This window comes from Somniosus microcephalus, chromosome 16, assembly GCF_052327205.1.
Source record: "Somniosus microcephalus isolate GS21.2 chromosome 16, FLI_Smic_1.0, whole genome shotgun sequence".
Classification (NCBI taxonomy): Eukaryota; Metazoa; Chordata; class Chondrichthyes; order Squaliformes; family Somniosidae; genus Somniosus; species Somniosus microcephalus.
In genome coordinates, this window is record NC_141002.1 from 75,511,593 (window position 1) to 75,531,392 (window position 19,800).

At 43.2% G+C, this 19,800-nt stretch overlaps 1 protein-coding gene across 1 annotated transcript in view; it reads right to left on the minus strand.

Annotated features, from left to right (window-relative positions):
• Positions 1 to 18,462, minus strand: part of ppfia2 (PTPRF interacting protein alpha 2) — a 368,545-nt gene extending 350,083 nt beyond the window's left edge. Inside the window, exons 1-2 of the mRNA XM_086009289.1 lie at positions 18,364 to 18,462; positions 15,565 to 15,729 (exon numbers count right to left, since the gene is read on the minus strand). Coding sequence (XP_085865415.1) covers positions 15,565 to 15,675 — 111 coding nt within the window. The 5' untranslated portion in view covers positions 15,676 to 15,729; positions 18,364 to 18,462. The remainder of the gene's footprint in view (positions 1 to 15,564; positions 15,730 to 18,363) is intronic.
• Positions 18,463 to 19,800: the final 1,338 nt, after the last annotated feature.

The following is a 19,800-nucleotide window of genomic DNA, read 5'->3' on the forward strand; positions in this document are numbered from 1 at the left end:
ACCAAAAAACTGATAAAGAGAGATAAAAATTAATATGAGAGTAAACTAGCAAGAGACATAAAAACAGATTGTAAATGCTTCCATAGGTATGTAAAAAGGAAGAGATTAGTGAAAGTAAACATGGTGCCCTTACAGGCAGAGACAGGAGAAATTATAATGGGGAATAAGGAAATGGCAGAGACATTAAACAAATACTTTGTATCTGTCTTCACAGAAGAAGATACAAAAACATTCCGGAAATAGTGGGGAAACCAAGGGTCTAGTGAGAATGAGGAACTAAAGAAATTAGTACAAAAAAAGAGAAAAAGGAGAAATTAATGAGACTAAAAGCCGACAAATGGACAAACGGGCACTTGGAGAGGTTTAAGCTAATTAAGGAGAGCCAACACAGATTTGTAAAAGGCAGATCGTGTTTGACTAATCTAATTGAATTTTTTGATGAAGTAACAGAGAGGATTGATGCAATGGATGTTGTCTACGTGGATTTTCAGAAGGCATTTAAAAAAGTACCACATAGAAAGCTGGTTAACAAAATTGAGGCTCATGGGATAGGTGGGTCAGTGGCAGCTTGGATAAGGAATTGGCTTAAGGACAGAAAACAGCGAGTTGTGGTAAATGGCTGTTTTTCAGACTGGAGGATGGTAGGCAGTGGTGTTCCCCAAGGGTCAGCGCTGGGGCCACTGCTTTTTTGATATATATAAATGACCTGGATATTGGAATACAGAGTAAAATTTGTTAATTTGCCAATCACACCAAACTTGGGGGTGAGGCAAACAGTGAGGATGATACCAATCGACTGCAACAGGACATAGAAAGGCTAGCAGAATGGGCAGACAAGTGGCTGATGGAATTTAATACAGAGAAGTGTGAGGTGATGCATTGTGGCAGAAGGAACAGGGAGAGGCAATATGCATTTAATGGCACAGTTTTAAAGAGTGTGCCTGGACAGAGGGACCTGGGAGTTAATGTGCATAGGTCCTTGAAGGTGGCAGGACATATTGAGAGAGTGGTTAGCAAAGCATATGGGATCTTGGGCTTCATAAATAGAGGTATTGAGTACAAAAGTAGAGAAGTTATGCTGCACCTTTATAAAGTGCTGGTCAGGTCACAACTGGAATATTGTGTCCAGTTCTGGTCACCACCCTTTAGGAAGAATGTAAAGGCGCTTGAGAGGGTGCAGAAGAGATTTACCAGAATGGTTCTGGGGATGGGGATCTTAGCTACAAGGAGAGGTTGGAGAAGCTGGATTTGTTTTCATTAGTGCAAAGGAGGTTGAGGGGTGATTTAATAGAGGTGTACAAGATTATGATGAGTTTGGATAGGCTAGACGGGGAAAGGCTGTTCCCACTAGTTGATGGAACAAGGACTAGGGGACACAGATTTAAGGTTTTGGGCAAGAGATACAGGGGGGACGTGAGGAAAAACTTTTTAACACAGTGAGTGGTGAGGACCTGAAATTCGCTGCCGACGGAAGTGGTGGAAGTGGAGACACTCAATGTTTTCAAGGGGAGACTGGATAGGCACTTGAGGGAAATAAACTTGCAGGGCTAAGGGGATAGAGCGGGGGAATGGGACTGACTGGATTGCCCTACAGAGAGCTGGCATGGACTCGATGGGCCAAATGACTCTATGACTTTATGACTATGAAATCCCCTTGACCTGATGGCCTACATCCTCGGGTTTTAAAAGAAGTGACTACAAAGATAGTTGATGCATTGGTTTTGATCTTCCAGAATTCTCTAGAATCTGGAACAGTCCCCGCGGATTGGAAGGTAGCAAATTCAAGAAAGGAGGGAGAGAGAAAACAGGGAACTATAGACCAGTTAACCTGACATCAGCAGTAGGGAAAATTCTAGAATCTATTATTGGGGACATGGTAACAGGGCCCTTAGAAAATCATAATATGATTGAGCAGGGTCAACATGGATTTATGAAAGGGAAATCATGTTTGACAAATCTATTAGAATTTATTGAGGTTGTAACGAACAGGGTAGATAAGGGGGACCCATTGGATGTAATGTATTTGATAAGGTGCCACACAAGAGGCTATTACACAAAATAGGGCTCATGGGAGTGGGGGTAATATATTAGCATGGATTGAGGATTGGTTAATGGACCGGAAACAGAGAGTAGGAATAAATGTGTCATTTTCAGGTTGGCAGGCTGTAACTAGTGGGGTACCGCAAGAATCAGTGCTTGGGCCTCAGCTATTTACAATGTATATCAATGATTTAAAAACATAGAAACATAGAAGATAGGAGCAGGAGTAGGCCAGTCAGCCCCTCGAGCCTGCTCCACCATTCAATTCGATCATGGCTATCATCCAAATTCAGTACCCGGTCCCTGCTTTCTCCCCATATCCCTTGATCCCTTTAGCCTTAAGAAATATATCCAACTCCTTCTTGAATTTATTTAATGAACTGGCCTCCACCGCCTTCTGTGGTAGAGAGTTCCACAGGTTCACCACTCTCTGGGTGAAGAAATTCCTCCTCATTTCTGTCCTAAATGGCCTACCCTTTATCCTTAGACTGTGTCCCATGGTTCTGGACACCCCAACCATCGGGAACATCCTTCCTGCATCTAGTCTGTCCAGTCCTGTCAGAATTTTATAAGTTTCAATGAGATCACCTCTCATTCTTCTAAATTCCAGCGAGTACAAGCCCAATCGACCCAATCTCTCCTCATACGTCATTCCTGCCATCCCAGGTATCAGCCTGGTGAATCTTCGCTGAACTCCTTCCATGGCAAGAACATCCTTCCTCAGATAAGGCAACCAAAACTGCACACAATACTCAAGATGTGGTCTCACCAAGGCCCTGTACAACTGCAGCAAGACATCCTTGTTCTTGTACTCAAACCCTATCGCTACGAAGGCCAACATGCCATTTGCCTTCTTAATCGCCTGCTGCACCTGCATGCTCACCTTCAGCGACTGGTGCACAAGGACACCCAAGTCTCGTTGCACTTCCCCTTCTCCCAATCTATTGCCATTTAGATAATAATCTGCCTTCCTGTTTTTGCCACCAAAGTGGACAACCTCACATTTATCCACGTTATATTGCATCTGCCATGTTTTTGCCCAATCACCCAACATGATCATCCTGGAGTTTCTCGACATCCTCCTCACAGCACACACGCCCACCCAGCTTTGTGTCGTCTGCAAATTTGGAGATATTACATCTAGTTCCCTTGTCTAGATCATTAATATATATTGTGAATAGCTGGGGTCCAAGGACCAATCCCTGCGACACCCCACTAGTCACTGCCTGCCACTCGGAAAAAGACCCGTTTATTCCAACTCTTGCTTTCTGTCTGCCAACCAGTTCTCTATCCAAGTCAATACCTTGCCCCCAATCCCATGTGCCTTAACTTTACACGCTAATCTCTTATGCGGGACCTTATCGAAGGCCTTCTGAAAGTCCAGATACACCACATCCACTGGTTCTCCCTTTCTATTTTACCAGTTACATCCTCAAAAAATTCCAGTAGATTAATCAAGCATGATTTACCTTTTGTGAATCCATGTTGACTTTTTCCGATCCTGTCACTGTTTTCCAAGTGCTCTGCTATTACATCTTTTATAATGGACTCCAGCATTTTCCCCACTACCAATGTCAGGCTTACCGGTCTGTAATTCCCCGTTTTCTCTCTACCACCTTTTTTGAATAGTGGGGTAACATTAGCTACCCTCCAATCCATGGGTACTGTTCCAGATTCCATCGAATATTGGAAGATGATCAGCAATGCATCTACTATTTCTAGGGCCACTTCCTTAAGTACCCTAGGATATAGATTATCAGGCCCTGGGGATTTATCGGCCTTCAATCCCATCAATTTCCCTAACACCATTTCCCTACAAATACTGATTTCTTTCAGTTCCTCCCTTTCATCAGACCCTATGTTCCCCAGCATCTCTGGGAGGTTATTTGTGTCCTCCTTTGTGAAGACAGAACCAAAATATGTATTTAGTTGGTCTGCCATTTCTTTGTTCCCCATTATAAATTCCCCTGATTCTGACTGCAAGGGACCTATGCTTGACTTCACCAATCTTTTTCTCTTCACATATCTATAAAAGCTTTTACAGTCAGTTTTTATGTTCCTAGATGAGGGAACCGAGTGTAATGTATCCAAGTTTGCTGACAATAGAAAGCTAGGTGGGAAAGTACGTTGTGCGGAGGATGCAAAGAGGCTGCAAAGGGATATGGACAGGTTAAGTGAGTGGGCAAGAACATGGCAAGATGAATTATAAAGTGGAGAAATGTTAAATTATCCACTTTGGTAAGAAAAATCGAAAAGCAGAATATTTTTAAAATATTGGTATTCAGAGGGACCTGGGTCTCCTTGTACACGAAACACTGAAAGTTAACATGCAGGTACAGCAAGCATTTAGGAAAGCAATTGGTATGTTTGGGGGCAATTTTGCCAGCCCTGGGGAGCCAGGTAAGGAGGCAGGATTGCCGGGAAAATGGCAGAATCTGGGGGCAAGTACCCATCCCACCCCCAACCCGCCTCCATGCCATCTTCCCAGGAGGTGGGTACCCGAACGGGAAGGGGATTAGTGCCAATTAACTGCCTGTTAACAGGTAGTTAACAAGCAGTTTTTTTGAGAATCCCTATTTTCAGCCCTGATGTTTGGGCTTCCCGACTGCTCCGAACCACGCAAGGGTCAGCGTGGCGGGCCATCGGTCTGCAGTAGTCGGAGGGGTCGAGATGTCCGGTGTGCAGGTGAGTGATGGGTGCAAGTGTGGAGAGGTGAGTGTGTGAGGTGAGTGTAAAGTGTTTTAATAAGTTTTACTTACCTTTACTTCTTCCTACAGGCTTCATCCCTTCAGCTCTCGGGAGTCCCGCTTCTCACCAGCACAGAAAGCAGAATGGCTGCTGAACTGTCAAAAGCTGTAGCCTTCTGTTTTCTGCTCAGGAGAGATCAAGTGAGCCTGAGTGGAAGGGTTCAACTTAAAAGACAGATTGTCAGTGTTTGACAGCTTCATAGAGCCATCAAACGATGACATTTCATCTGTCAAAAGCTCTTGACAGGTGAAAAGTCACTCGCTGACGTTACCAGTAACTGGCTTTCCCTTAATTGGCTTGCTAACAAGGTCAATCAAGGGAAAATAGCGTGGGTTGGCCACAAGTCGATGGAGGCGGGACTAAAACCCGACAAGTTAGAGTCCCGCCTCCAAAAGCTCCCCATTGAGAAAGTCCAGCCCTTAGTCTTTATTACAAAAGGATTGGAGTATAAGAGTAAAGGGGCTAGAAATTCGGTGCATTTGCACCTCTCATTAGCACCCCCAGGGGGTGCTAGCGGGACGCAAACAACTTTTCGCCTGGGCACGGCGATGCTAACGACTCCTGCTAAATTCAGCGGAGTTTAGCGGCGGCGCTAACCGGTAGCGCCCCATTCCGCTGCACAGGTGATGACGACATCATCACCATGTGCAGCGCCCCATTTTCGCCCCGCCTGCAAAATTGGCCCACGCCCCCCTGAATCTGCGCCGGGCGATGACAGTGACCAATTCAGGGGGCAGGAATGGACCAGCAGGAAGCTCGCGGGGCGCTAACTAAAGGGGAGGTGGCAGGCGGGCAAAGAAAATCGGCCAACTTAATTATCGCGGCCCGTTGCATCTTTTAACTTCTTGAGTGCTGGGCTGCTGGCATGGCACCCCGCTCCCCGGTGGTCCAGGTAGGGCCCCTCATAATTGTGTTCTTGGGCCCTCCTCTTTAATGAGTAGAAGAGCCCTTCTATGTGGCATCACTATGTGGCCCAGTGCATGGCGCTTCAGAACGCACCGCCCCACTATTCTGGTTTAGCTCTCTAAGAAGGAAGTTGAGCATTTGAATTAGCACTCCACCTCCCTCTTGGGACGCTAAAACTGAAGTTAGCGATCGCCGGTGCTATTTTTCGCTGCCCAGGCGATGTTAGCAACCCAAAATGGTCACTAACGAATTTTTCCCCAAAGGAGTCTTACTGCAATTACAGGAAACTTTCGTTTAACCAGAGGTTAACCGGAAAGCTCTATCTACCGGCAAAATTCAGGAGCCGTTTCCTATAAGTTTTTTTACTTCTCATTGCTTTTTTTTCCAGTCAGGCTCTACAAGGTCTAGCTGAAGCTGTTGCTTAGCTACAGAGACGCTTTTAAGCTGTGGCCGACTGTTTTGAAGCTGTTGCTAAGCAACAGGGTTTGTTGATTCACACGGAGCTCAAAAGCTCCGTATGTTTTAACATTAGCACTGGTTTCTACGGCAGTTTTGATGGTACGGCACCAGCTCAGTCCCGTCAGTGCCGGATACCAGAAAGTTTCCTATATATAGGGCCTTGGTGAGACCACACCTGGAATACTGTGTACAGTTTTGGTCTACTTAGCTAAGGAAGGATATACTTGCCTTAGAGAGTGTGCAATGAAGGTTCACCAGACTGGTTCCTGGGATGGAGGGATTGTCCTATGAGGAGAGAATGAGGAGACTAGGCCCCTAGTCCCTAGAATTTAGAAGAATGAGAGGTGATCTCATTGAAATATAATTTTTTTTTACAGGGCTTGACAGATTAGATGCCTGTTGGATATTTCCCCTGGCTGGGAGTCCAGGAGGGTCACAGTCTCAGAATAAGGGACTGAGATGAGGAGAAATTTAGGACTGAGATGAGGAGAAATTTCTTCACTCAAAGGGTTGTGAATCTTTGGAATTCTCTACCCCAGATGCTCCGTCGTTGAGTATATTCAATACAGAGATCGATAGATAGTTGGATATTAAGGGAATCAAGGGATACGGGGATAGTGCGGGAAGGTGGAGTTGAGGTTGAAGATCAGACATGATTTTATTGAACAGTGGAGCAGGCTCGAAGGCCATAATGGCTTACTCCTGCTCCTATTTCTTATGTTCTTATAGTTGAGCCATTCCCAATACGAATAGTGAATTTGTGTGTCATGGTATTTTAGGGTAGATTTTTTAAGTCCTCACGTAGGCAAGGAACTTTGCCTATCATAAGTGAGTATCACAAAATTCCAGGTTTATTGTCCATAACATTTTAATATATACTAGTGGTAAGTGAGGACTCAAAGATGTATTATTTTGTGTGTTAGTGTATATTTTTGCTTTACATCATTATATAAATATTCTAATAAAAAAATAATTTAATGAATTATCTGGTTCTGCACAAATGAAAAAAAACAATCATGCTTCCCATTTTCCCTGGTATTGTATAAGATATATTTTGATGATTTTTTGTGCTTGGTAAGGTGAGGTATATCAGTGGTGGAATGGAATACCGTTCCACTTTTTGTGTCCTTTCTAGTCAAGCTGAGCACAAACCAAAGAAAAATTCTCTTTGTAGTACTCACAAATCATGTCTTAAGCCCAATGCCAGTCAAATACTCGCTGCTGCACCATTTTAATATTTTCTTTTCTCCTCACCTGTCATTCATATGGCCTACTTGAATGGGACAGCCAAATTGTGCTGAGTAAAGGGCTATTTTGTGTTGTGGACTCGTGGCAACTGGGATTTGAGTTCAGACTTTTTTTTATTCGTTCCTGGGATGTGGGCATTACTGGCAAGGCCAGCATTTATTGCCCATCCCTAATTGCCCTTGAGAAGGTGGTGGTGAGCCGCCTTCTTGAACCGCTGCAGTCCGTGTGGTGAAGGTACTTCCACATTGCTGTTAGGGAGGGAGTTCCAGGATTTTGACCCAGCGACGATGAAGGAACGGTGATCTGCTTCCAAGTCAGGATGGTGTGTGACTTGGAGGGGAACTTGGAGGTGGTGGTGTTCCCATGTGCCTGCTGCCCTTGTCCTTCTAGGTGGTAGAGGTTGCGGGTTTGGGAGGTGCTGCCGAAGAAGCCTTGACGAGTTGCTGCAGTGCATCTTGTAGATGGTGCACACTGCAGCCACGGTACGCTGGTGGTGGAGGGAGTGAATGTTTAAGATGGTGGATGGGGTGTCAATCAAGCGGGCTGCTTTGTCCTGGATGGTATCGAGCTTCTTAATGTTGTTGGAGCTGCACTCATCTAGGCCAGTGGAGAGTATTCCATCACACTCCTTACTTGTGCCTTGTAGATGGTGGAAAGGCTTTGAGGAGTCAGGAGGTGAGACACTCGCCACAGAATACCTAGCCTCTGACCTGCTCTTATTGCCACAGTATTTATGTGGCTGGTCCAGACTGCCACAGCCCACTTGACAAAGGACTCTTACAGCCAGCAGAGAAATGCAACTTTGCTCCCATTGATCTGCAGCTGAATCTAGGGGCTGAATTTTGCCGTGCTCAGAGTGTGGGTTTGGAGGCGGGTACACTATCAAAATAGCAAAGATTGATAGCGGGTAGGAAACCCGCTGTCAATCCGCCTCCACGCGAGTCTTCCAGGTGTCGGGTCTGTCTGCGCAGAACTGACCCGACACCAAGCAGCAGGGAAGACAATTTAGATCATTAAATGGCTTGTTAACAGCCAATTTAATGCTATTTTGAGCCTACCTTCTAATTTTATGTGCTCCCCCATGGGTTACCCGCTGCTCGGGGAACACGCCAGCTCACCCTATCGTGAGTTGAGTCTGCTTTGATTTATCTGATAACTTGAAAGCTGCAGAAGTGGTATAAGGATACCATGTTGCAGTTCAGTTTCAGAGCTCAGAAACTGTTGGCTACTGCATTTGTAAGACATATTGAGCTTTCTGTAGCTTGCAAGTGTTTAGAGCCAACTCTCTATGCAGTGGCATCTCATTGGAACAACCTCTCTCACCATTGACAGATCGCTTCTGTCATCTCAACTGCAGCTGCCATCTATTCCAGCAACATTGGTGTCCTTGAAAAAAATCTCACCTTGGTCCTCTGAATCCTTCCACGATCAGCCCCAACACCAACATCACCAGGCACACCAAAATCACCAGCCTTCTCCGCCATCACCTGAAGCTGCGCAGGACACAGGGCATCAGCACCTGACAACATTGCTGCCCAGGAGGCCAGCGATGGCATCACCGTGGCCAGATTTACTTCACTTGACGCTGTACACCCTGGCTGCCACATGATGCACCAGGTTAACACCATCACACACCAGCACCATAAAGCATCCCTATAATGTTCAAACCATTCCTTTCACACTCATCACAATAGCAGGGTGTGGAGGGGGGGGGGGGTTGGGGGGGCTGCTGGTGGGGGGGCAGTTATGTCTCAACATTCACTAGAACTTACTAACACTGCTCAAGGTGCACACAGATCTGTCCAATAAGGTGAAGTGTTGAAACTATAGATTTCAATGTTTAACAACACATTAACAGAAACTTCACATGAACATTGGCTAAACCACTCAAGTGCCTACCCTTGTGTGTTGTTAGTTGGTATGCTTGCAGTAGGATGAGGGTGAGTGTGAGGGGTGAAGAGAAGAGAATCTCCCTGCATGCTGTGACTTCCTCTATAAGCATATAGGGGGAGTCATGCGTGAGCCTGGGTGCAGACGTGCACATTTGTGCAGTGCTTGTCAGTGTTTGCAGCACCTCAATGCTACAGAACACTGACAGCAGACCTGTCAAAATCAATGTGGCCCCTTTAAGGAAACCGGATGATAACGCGTCATCAAATGACGTCATCAGACCCGCTTCCTATTAATTGGCAAGGAACCCCGCAGGGCTGGCTTAACAAAGTCAATCTACAGAAAATCATTATCAGAGAGCGGCAGCAGATGGAAGCGGGTCCAGAACCCGCCAACCAGCTCTCCCACTGCCATTCTGCCTCCGCAGGGAAAATCGGACAAAGTCAACATGGATTTACAAAAGGTAAATCATGCTTGACTAATCTACTGGAATTTTTTGAGGATGTAACTGGTAAAATAGATAAGGGAGAACCAGTGGATGTGGTGTATTTGGACTTTCAGAAGGCTTTCGATAAGGTCCCGCATAAGAGGTTAGCGTGCAAAATTAAGGCACATGGGATTGGGGGCAAGGTATTGACTTGGATAGAGAACTGGTTGGTGGACAGAAAGCAAAGAGTTGGAATAAATGGGTCGTTTTCCGAGTGGCAGGCAGTGACTAGTGGGGTACCGCAAGGATCGGTCCTAGGACCCCAGCTGTTCACAATATATATTAATGATCTGGACGAGGGAATTGGATGTAATATCTCCAAATTTGCAGATGACACAAAGCTGGGTGGGAGGGTATGCTGTGAGGAGGATGTCATGAAACTCCAGTACGATTTGGACAGGTTGGGTGATTGGGCAGTAACATGGCAAATGCACTATAATGTGGATAAATGTGAGGTTATCCACTTTGGTGGCAAAAACAGGAAGGCAGATTATTATTTGAATGGCAATAGATTGGGAGAAGGGGAAGTGCAAAGAGACCTGGGTGCTCTTGTGCACCAGTCGCTGAAGGTAAGCATGCAGGTGCAGCAGGCGGTTAAGAAGGCAAATGGTATGTTGGCCTTCGTACCAAGAGGGTTCGAGTACAAGAACAAGGATGTCTTGCTGCAGTTGTACAGGGCCTTGGTGAGACCGCACCTTGAGTATTGTGTGCAGTTTTGGTCACCTTACCTGAGGAGGGACGTTCTTGCCATGGAGGGAGTGCAGCGAAGATTCACCAGGCTGATACCTGGGATGGCAGGAATGACGTACGAGGAGAGATTTTGTCAATTGGGCTTATACTCACTGGAGTTTAGAAGATTGAGAGGGGATCTCATCGAAACCTATAAAATTCTGTCAGGTCTGGACAGACTAGATGCAGAAAGGATGTTTCTGATGGCCGGGGAGTCCAGAACCAGGGGTCATAGTCTAAGGATAAGGGGTAAGCCATTTAGGACTGAAATGAGGAGGAATTTCTTCACCCAGAGAGTGGTGAACCTGTGGAATTCTCTACCACGGAGGGCGGTGGAGGCCAGTTCATTAAATATATTCAAGAAAGAGTTGGATATATTTCTTGAGGCTAAAGGGATCAAGGGATATGGGGAGAAGGCAGGGACAGGGTATTGAATTTGGATGATCAGCCATGATCTCATTGAATGGCGGAGCAGGCTCGAAGGGCCGAATGGCCTACTCCTGCTCCTATCTTCTATGTTTCTATGTTTCTATGTTCCAAAAGTGAAACCACAGTGCACTGCTCTAGACTTTCGTCTCATACATGTTTAATGGATTTCAATCAAGAACAAGATTACTTTACTATTTATTTTCCCTTTTATGTATTTATTTGCCAGAAGTTTGGTGATCTAATAGCTTATTATACCACAAAAATCATGCATCTGAACTTTGTGATATCTTAATTTTAAAAATAAACAAATAGAATGGTGTCCACTGCACACCAAACCCATCATTCTAAAGCTCCTGTAGCCCAATACAGAATGCTGGTCCTACTAGTGTCAGAACATATGGAGTACTCAGTAGTACCTTTCAAATTCTTTTATATCATTGTTTTACTTCACATCAATAAAAAAATAAAAGCAATGCACAAATCTAAAATCTCAGCTGATGCCACGTTTCACTGTCACTATTAAAGGAAAAGTGTGACTGCTGCACCACTTTTCACAGAAACGAAATACTTGTATTCATATAGCGCCTTATCACAATCTTACGATGTACTAAAATATTTCACAACCAATTAATTACTTTTGAAGTGCAGTCATCATTGTGTAAGCAAATTCAGAAATCAATTGTGCACAGCAAGGTCCCACAATCAGAAAATGAGATATACGATCTATTTTATGATAGTTTTGGTTCTCAAGCATTCCGCAACTCATAGAATTTTTTTTACAGCAAAAGGCCATTTTCTGCATATGTACAGAAAATTTTACATAACACACTTCGATTTCCTGAACTATGCTCTCAGTGGGCAAGGCTTCATGCCAGAATGTACATTTGAAAAATTGGCCCTAATGAGATAGAGTTTGGCACGACTAGCGTATACCCAAACTGAGAAGCCCAAAGATTGATGGAAATTAATCCTCGGGCCAAATCCGCAGTCTTGGCATGAGCTGCTGGCGCTGATCACACTTCCACAGGCAGCTCACCCAAGTGAAGAGATCAATGTTGGGCTGCCAGCCTCATCTGCAGCGGCCTTCAGGTAAGCTCCAGGAAGTGAGATTGGAGCGGACTTACGTGTGGGGTGGGGCACGCACATGACTCCTGTGGTGGCAGGAGGGCATTCCTGCTCTTCCTGGCTCCATAGGAACATTTCTTTAATTATTTTTAAATTAACTTTTGTTGGCAGCCACAGGGGGCCATTGAAGAATCCTGACCGACACCTGATTTTGCTCGTTAGCATCAAATTTCTGGATGGGGTCCTTCAACAGGTGTTAGGCATCTAATTTACATATTTAATGGGCCTAATGACTGTTTTAGGCGTTTGCCTGGAATGACTAAATAAAGCGCCCCACAAATTTAGCAGTGAGACCGCCTATGCAGATTGTGTGCAGGCAGTCCCACTGCTAAACTGGTATGCTTTGCACCCATTTTATCCCTGAAAAATGAGCATAATGCCTACCAATTTGTACCCTAATATGTCCATTTATTCATACTAATTCACTGAACCATAAGACTTTTCAATTTCACTTTATGTAGATGAAAAGGTTATTCCTCAAATTAGTCAATTGTAACAAATTGTTGCAACTTGATCACCTGAGAAAACTAAATATAGAACATCAACATTACAGTAACAAAGTAGCATCAAATTAGTAGAACAGAATCAGAAGTTTCATCATCTTAGCAACAAACAAACCTTTTGAGCTGTTGGCCTTAGTCCTCATTAGTTAAGGTTTAGGTCTGTGTTTTTCACTTTTATGATTATTTCCTTTTATTATATTTTCATAATTTATCAACCACATTACACAAAGCTTTTTTCTCAACCCCAGCACAACCGAGCGGAAACTCCTCTAAATATAACACACACAAAAACAAATCACAAACATATTTACAAATATGCACCTTCCAGAAACCGTGTGGCAGAGTTCCAACCCTTACAGTTGGAGGCCTTCTGACACACTCTCATGGAAACCTCCCAACAAGACTACAGTTCCAAGGAGGCATTATGTGTCTGGCCTGCCACGTATGTCACAACATCCTCCCAAATGCCTCCTGTGCAAGTGCAAATCGGCCAGCTGAATTCTCAGCTTTTTAATTGTTTCTTGAACTTCGTTATTGAGAAAAACAAGTTGAAAGCAGAGTAGGATAACAAACAGACAAATCAAGACAATACACAGCTATGAAGAAAGACAGGAAGAATTATAAACCAAATGAATAGCATCAGAAATAGAGGGGACAGGGAATAAGCTCGTAGGAGGCTTGAAGAGTTATAGTAAAGAGAGTAAGCTGGAAAGAGCAAGGACTCCACTTTTATGTTAATAATTTTAAATTTGAGATTGACAGATTTTTGCTATCCAAGGGAATCAAGGGTTATGGAGCCAAGGTGGGTGGATGGAGTTAGGATACAGATTAACAATGAACTCATTGAATGATGGAACAGGCCCGAGGGACTCAATGGCCTACTCCTATTTCTGTGTCCCTATGTTCTGATCATAACATGTTGAGCACCACCAACAATAGCTGGGAGAGTTCAGGGCAGTGTGATATAAATCTGTAAGCAATGTCACAAGAGATCGCCTGATATAAATATAATACCATATAAATAGCAATTGACAATATATTGTTGAGTTTATTTCATTCATGAGAAAAAAAAATTATTCAACAGCTGCAATGCTTGCGAATTATGGGGTTTTCACAATTGTGAAACAAACCCAATCATACACCACTACTAGTGAAGTATTCTCTATAATTCAATTCCAGCCACACAAGTCAAATAGTGCTGTAACAGGATTCCTCATTAATATTGAATTTCTGCCACCTTCCTGTTATGATGTCCTGATAATTATTTCAGCATGTACAATCTCATTTTCCTGGTCATACATTTCACTATACAAGGGACAAAATAAAAGCACAGAAAAGGTGTTAAACAAGAGTTAATCTAATCACTAATAACAACAGAAAATGCTGGAAAAACTCAGCAGGCCAGGCAACATCCGTGGAGAGAAAATAGAGTCAACATTTCGAGTCAAACTCTTTGTCAAGACTGGAAAGGCACAGGAAATGAAATAGATTGAAAGGCCAGGCTGGGAGAGAACAAAAGAGAAATGAAGAGACATTAAGAGGTATTTAAAACGAGACGAGATGGTGATCGGACTGGTGGAGACAAAAGGTGGCTCTAGAGTAGGTGTGAAATGTGCTGGCAGAATGGGAGACAGCTTAATTTAATCACTCCTGCCTTCCACCCTATCACAGACCTTCCCTTTTGTTCTTTCCTCCCCTCCCCCATTCCCTGCCCCTGCACTTGCTTAAAATCTGTTACATCTCTAACTTTTTCCAGTTCTGACAAAAGGCCATCGATCTGAAGCGTTAACTCTGTTTCTCTCTCCACAGATGCTGCCTGACCGGCTGAGTATTTCCAGCATTTTCTGTATTAGTTCATTTTTCTCCCTTTTTAAGACACTCTCAAGAATGCAAAAATTACTCTCTGCAAATTCCATGAGATTGGGAACACTATGGGGCCTATAATGTGATCATAGGCACTTGATTCATGTGTAGGAGCCCCATACTATGGAGCATGGAGGCTTGAATCCTTCTTTATGCCTTACGCATAGTGTGCATATTAATGTGATGTCTAAAAACTTTCAATGCATAGAGCCTGTGCACGCACTGTCCGCAAGGCTTAGTAAGCCCTCATTTCTTATGCTAATTAGGGTAAGCCCCATAACATTTGAAATGGATTCTTCAAGTGAACTTCTTTATTACTGGGTACACCTCTCCTCCAAACAAGGTTATTAATGCCCCAGAATCTCTTGCTGCAAAATCCCCAATGGCTCATCAGTGAATTCCCCCAACCATTTTCATTAGAATCACAGGTACAGCTTTAAGAGCAGGCAACAGTCCTTCAGGAGTTGCTGGTGCTAGATAGGCTACCTCCAGACCTGGGCATGTACCCAACACATCATGTGCCAAGCACTGGGAGCACCATGGAGATATTTAAATTCGTTAACCTTACCTTATGGCGTGAGCAAGGTAATACAGTAGTAGCTTATGCACAACAGCAAATTCATGAGAGGGAAACAGAGCACACAACATATATTTGTAGAAACGCACAAAATATCTACAACTCAAACACAAACCTAGCATGTGTGCTGGCTGTAACACAGAGAGCAATTTTATAACCCAAGTGTTTGTTTGGGTTCCCTGATTTCTAGTTCTGATGTAGGCACAATTACTAACAGTACTCAAATAAACACCAATTTATCAGGACACAAAAAGCCTTCTATTTCAGCAGTGAAACATTTGTGCTTTTTCATTCAATTCTGCTTTTAACAATCTGGAATTACACTGCACTTCAGTAAATATAACAAGTTAGAAAATAAATATGTATTTTAGAAACATCAGAAAACACAGTCAGCCAGCATTACATATTTTCTATTTGACAGACGTATAATTTTGAAGGGATAAAGAAATACAAAATAATGATACCATGATTTCTTGAAATGCATTCCCAGTGAGTGTCACTTCCCTGCTGGAAGTGATGGCTCATGGAATCACTCCTTTCTATGTAAGCTACTCCCTTACCTTCTCATCTAAAGCTTTATGGTGTTCAAAAAGTGACTTTAATGCCTTCAAAACCTCAACTTCACTGGAAACTCCTGAAGGAGACTGAGCTTGCCGTTTCACCACTGTCATTCTCAGTGATCGTTCGTGTCTTGACACAAGGCATTCCAAATGTTCCAACAACAGCTGAAAGAAATGGTGTAAAATTATATTTACTTTATTTTTACTTAATAACCATAATTAATTTTGATTATAACTACAAATATACAACAATAACAATAACTCTAAGTTAATATTTATCTTTACCTTGTCCACCTTAGCTCCTTTTATGAATATCATTTATCTCCCTATATATTTGTCACCTGCCCACATAATTTGGTATTCTCAAGAAATTTTATAATATTTCGCTCCTCCAACTCACTTATAAATAGTGTGAACAGCAGAGGAACAAAACAGACCTCTGCTAGACATTCCCCTCCAGAATAAGCTTATACTATTGATCATCCTCTTCTGCTAAACTAGTTTTCAATCCAGATATTTAAGTTCCCACTAATTCCATCAGCTTTAACATTTTTACCAAAAGTTTCAAATGAGGAACTTCATTAAATTCCTTCTGAAAATCAAAGTAAATTATATCCAGGCTCCAAAATTCTATAGGGGTTCCACATTGTAACTTCAGTGGGAGGCTGGCAGAATCCTAAACAAAATGAAGAAGACTCAGTTATGTCAGAACTTCTGTCAGCCCCTTACAAGGGAAATGATGAGATGGGGGAGAGGGGTGGTGGGAGGGGAGTGGTCGGAGGCCGAGTTGACACCGACTGCCTCAGGACAAACCAATATTGCAGTGGTAATTTTTCCTTCACTAATATGGCAGGCGCAGTACCAGCCAGAAATGTTTGTATGCTTATTGCCCACCATATTGGGGCTTAGTAGGCCAGTTAGCACCCAAAGAATTGGTGCTGCACAGCAAAATTTATAGGCCAGGGAGATCAGAAGGGAATGGGTTATGGAAAAGTCACAGATATCTGGAAGGATTGGGTCATGAAAAGTGCACCAAGATCAGGTTGGAATGGAACACTGAAAAAGTACAGGCATCAGGATGGTATGTGCCACTGCAGAAGCATAGAAAATAGGCATAATTTGTTAGTGAATAAAATGTACAAGAGAAAAGAGGAATAAAATGCATCTGCAATGCTACTGCAGAGCAGCTTGTGTCACATTTCTGACAGATTTCTTTAGGCGAATCATTGAATGTGAGTTGTGCCAAGAGCCTGGAGAGAAGTATGTGTTGTGGCAATTTAGAAAAAGGATGAAAGGATAATCCAAGAAACTATAGATCTCGGATTTGTCATCTGTAGTTAGTACAACATCCTGACAGAGAGACAAGTGAGGCTTCAAGACAAACACAGTACAATAATATGACATTATTAGGGCCAAAGTGGACTAGTTTTAATTGCCTGAGAGGGTCGGAGAAGAATTTCCCAGATTTTTTCCCCCAAATTGGTCTAAGTTTTTATCTGTTTTTTGCCTATCCCAGGAGATCATATGGCTTTCAAGTCTGATGCAGAGTCTATATATTGTGAAGCACATGGCATCGCAATCGTGTGGGACAGGCTGGATGGACCAGAAGGACTTTCCCAGTCTCTCATTCTTCGTATGTTCGTACAAGAAATAGTCAATATGGCATTACAAATGGTAGATCTTAACTGACAAATCTACTAGAGTTCTTTTGGCCAAAACAGAGTTAGCAGACAACGAGAACTCTGTAGCTATAGAGGCCCCGGAATCCCTCAGGGGTTCCATCAGACTCCTATAGTAACTTCAGCAGAGGTGCAATGCAGCCCACTGATTATTAACCACATACATCTTCACTAATCATGTATATAACAGGGATTGCAATGGTAATCAAAAACATGTGCTGATTTATAAGCTTAGAAATTAATGTCAGCATAAAACATGACACCAGTGGCAAGTAAGTGATAGGAACAACAATGTTGGCAGTATGATACAGCACACTATGGGGTGTTAATGTGATCGTGGATGCTTAATGCATTGAAGCAGATGGACTGTCAGTTTTTCATATTATTAGGTGCAGATGCCTGACACCTACAACATACTTAAGGCATCTAACACACCACAGTGTCATCTGATAGTGTGTCAGGTGCTGGGAGCTTGCGCATAAACTGTGCAAGGCTTAACCAAGCTCCATAATGCAACTGTAGCCACTGAGAAGCGGCATAATTGCTGAGCACCTGTGTTTTTTTATTCAGTCAAGGAATGTGGGCATTGCTGGCACTGCTAGCATTTATTGCCCATCACTAATTGCCCTCGAGAAGGTGGTGGTAAGCCGCCTTCTTGAACCGCTGCAGTCAATGTGGTATTGTTTGGAATGGGCACGTTATGGGTGGCCGGAGGTTGGGTTGTAAAATATTTTCAGTTGGAGCTCTATCTGGAGCCTAGCAGTCAAATGAATGGCTCGAATTACACATTGTAAAGCACTTGATACTTAGGCAGGCAGGATCTAATTACACATTCCAGATAAACTGCTGGGTGTGTCTTGTCCTCCAAGGGAACCAATCAGAAATCTGGTATTGCAAATAGTCGCGAGCAATATAATTCTCAACTGTACTTTGTAAACTGCTGCCCGAATACTGCGTGTATTAAGTCTCACTTATGCTTAAATAAAAATCATAACTTTACCAATATGGAGTCAGCTTCGAGCTATTGAATAGACAGTCCAAAGGGACTTCAAATTTATTACACCCTCCCCCCACATAGACAGCAACAGCAATTTCTAGGCTATATACTCTGTTAACTTACTCTTGTGTTGTTTCTCTCAGCTTTGAGTTCGGAAATTTCCTCTTCTTTTTCCAACAGTTGTTCTCTGCATGCATTTAACTCCTTTGTCAATGCCGCAAACTCCTGTTAAGAGATAAATTATAAATATTACTTCATGTCTTAGTTTAAGGCAAAAATAATAGGAAATTGAACATACAGATGAATTACAATAGTTTATGGCTCACAACATATGGCTTCTTCAGAAACCTAATACATACAACAAAATAAAAACTTTATTCCAGGTAGTTCAACATGGTGTCATGGGACAATGATTTATACTTGCAATCCCCACAGCACTAAGTTCATTATTTCACCCATGTTACTGTAGACAAATGCCAAGCAGAAGTTAGGGGGGAGAAATTCAAGTAGCGCCGGAAACCAGTGTAAATTGGGTGGCCTGATCACGAGGGACAGGCACGAGCGAAATTAGTGCTGTGCCTCATTTGATTAAGATTGGCGATCTGCACTGTTTATTGGCAGCCTATTTGCTCTTCCTGTTCATCCTCAGCTTCTTAATCATCCTCTTCATCTTGCTCCTCTGCTTCTTCCTGAGATGGTTCCAAGGGTTGTTGTTAGCAGGGTGAGGTTGTGCAGAATGCAACAGGGCATGATGATTCTGGAAATCCTCTTTAGGCTGTACTGAAGGACTCCTCCGGATCTGTCCAGGCAGCAAAATCTCTGGTTTAGAGTGCCAATAGTTTGCAGGTCTCTTCTGTCTTCTACTTGCTGCTGCTCCTCCTCCTCCAGCCCCAATGACAGACCCAGCAACAGACTTATTATTCAACACTAAAAGGCTGAGGCCCCTGCACAGACAAAGTGCTCCTAAAAGTTACTTACCACAAGTTTTCCACACACCTATCTCAGCCACGGTAGCCAACAAAAGTCCTCCAAGCCCAGTAGAAGCCTAAAATGATTAAACAGAGACTTACCTCCGTGCAGCTAAGGATCCATTTAAGTATTGCTGATGTAATCTGTTTGCTGACTGTTGGTGCCTTATTTGAATAGTTTGCAGTCTAAAAGTTTCCCGAACCAATATGGTGGCTGTTGAGCTTCTGGCAGAAATTGAGCCCGAAGGATCTCAACCTGAAATTCATCTGCCCAACAATAATTTTTGCCCAAAAATGGGCACAATGTTGTCCAATTTCTCCCCTAGGTGATAACTCACATGGGGTATGGAAAATTACAGGGAAAGTCATCCCTGAATCATTTTTGCTCATTTCTGATGGCCAGTTTAGAGAATTGTAAAGGTCTCTATAGATGAATTGTCACTTTCAATCCATTCTTTAAATGAAATGTTATAGTATTTATTCTCCAATGCACGCATTGTTTCAGGGGATGCTTTTTAACACAGGAAATAAGGGGGAGCAAAATTCAGAATTTCATTCCTTTCAACCTTCAACTGGGAAATTGTGCAATTTT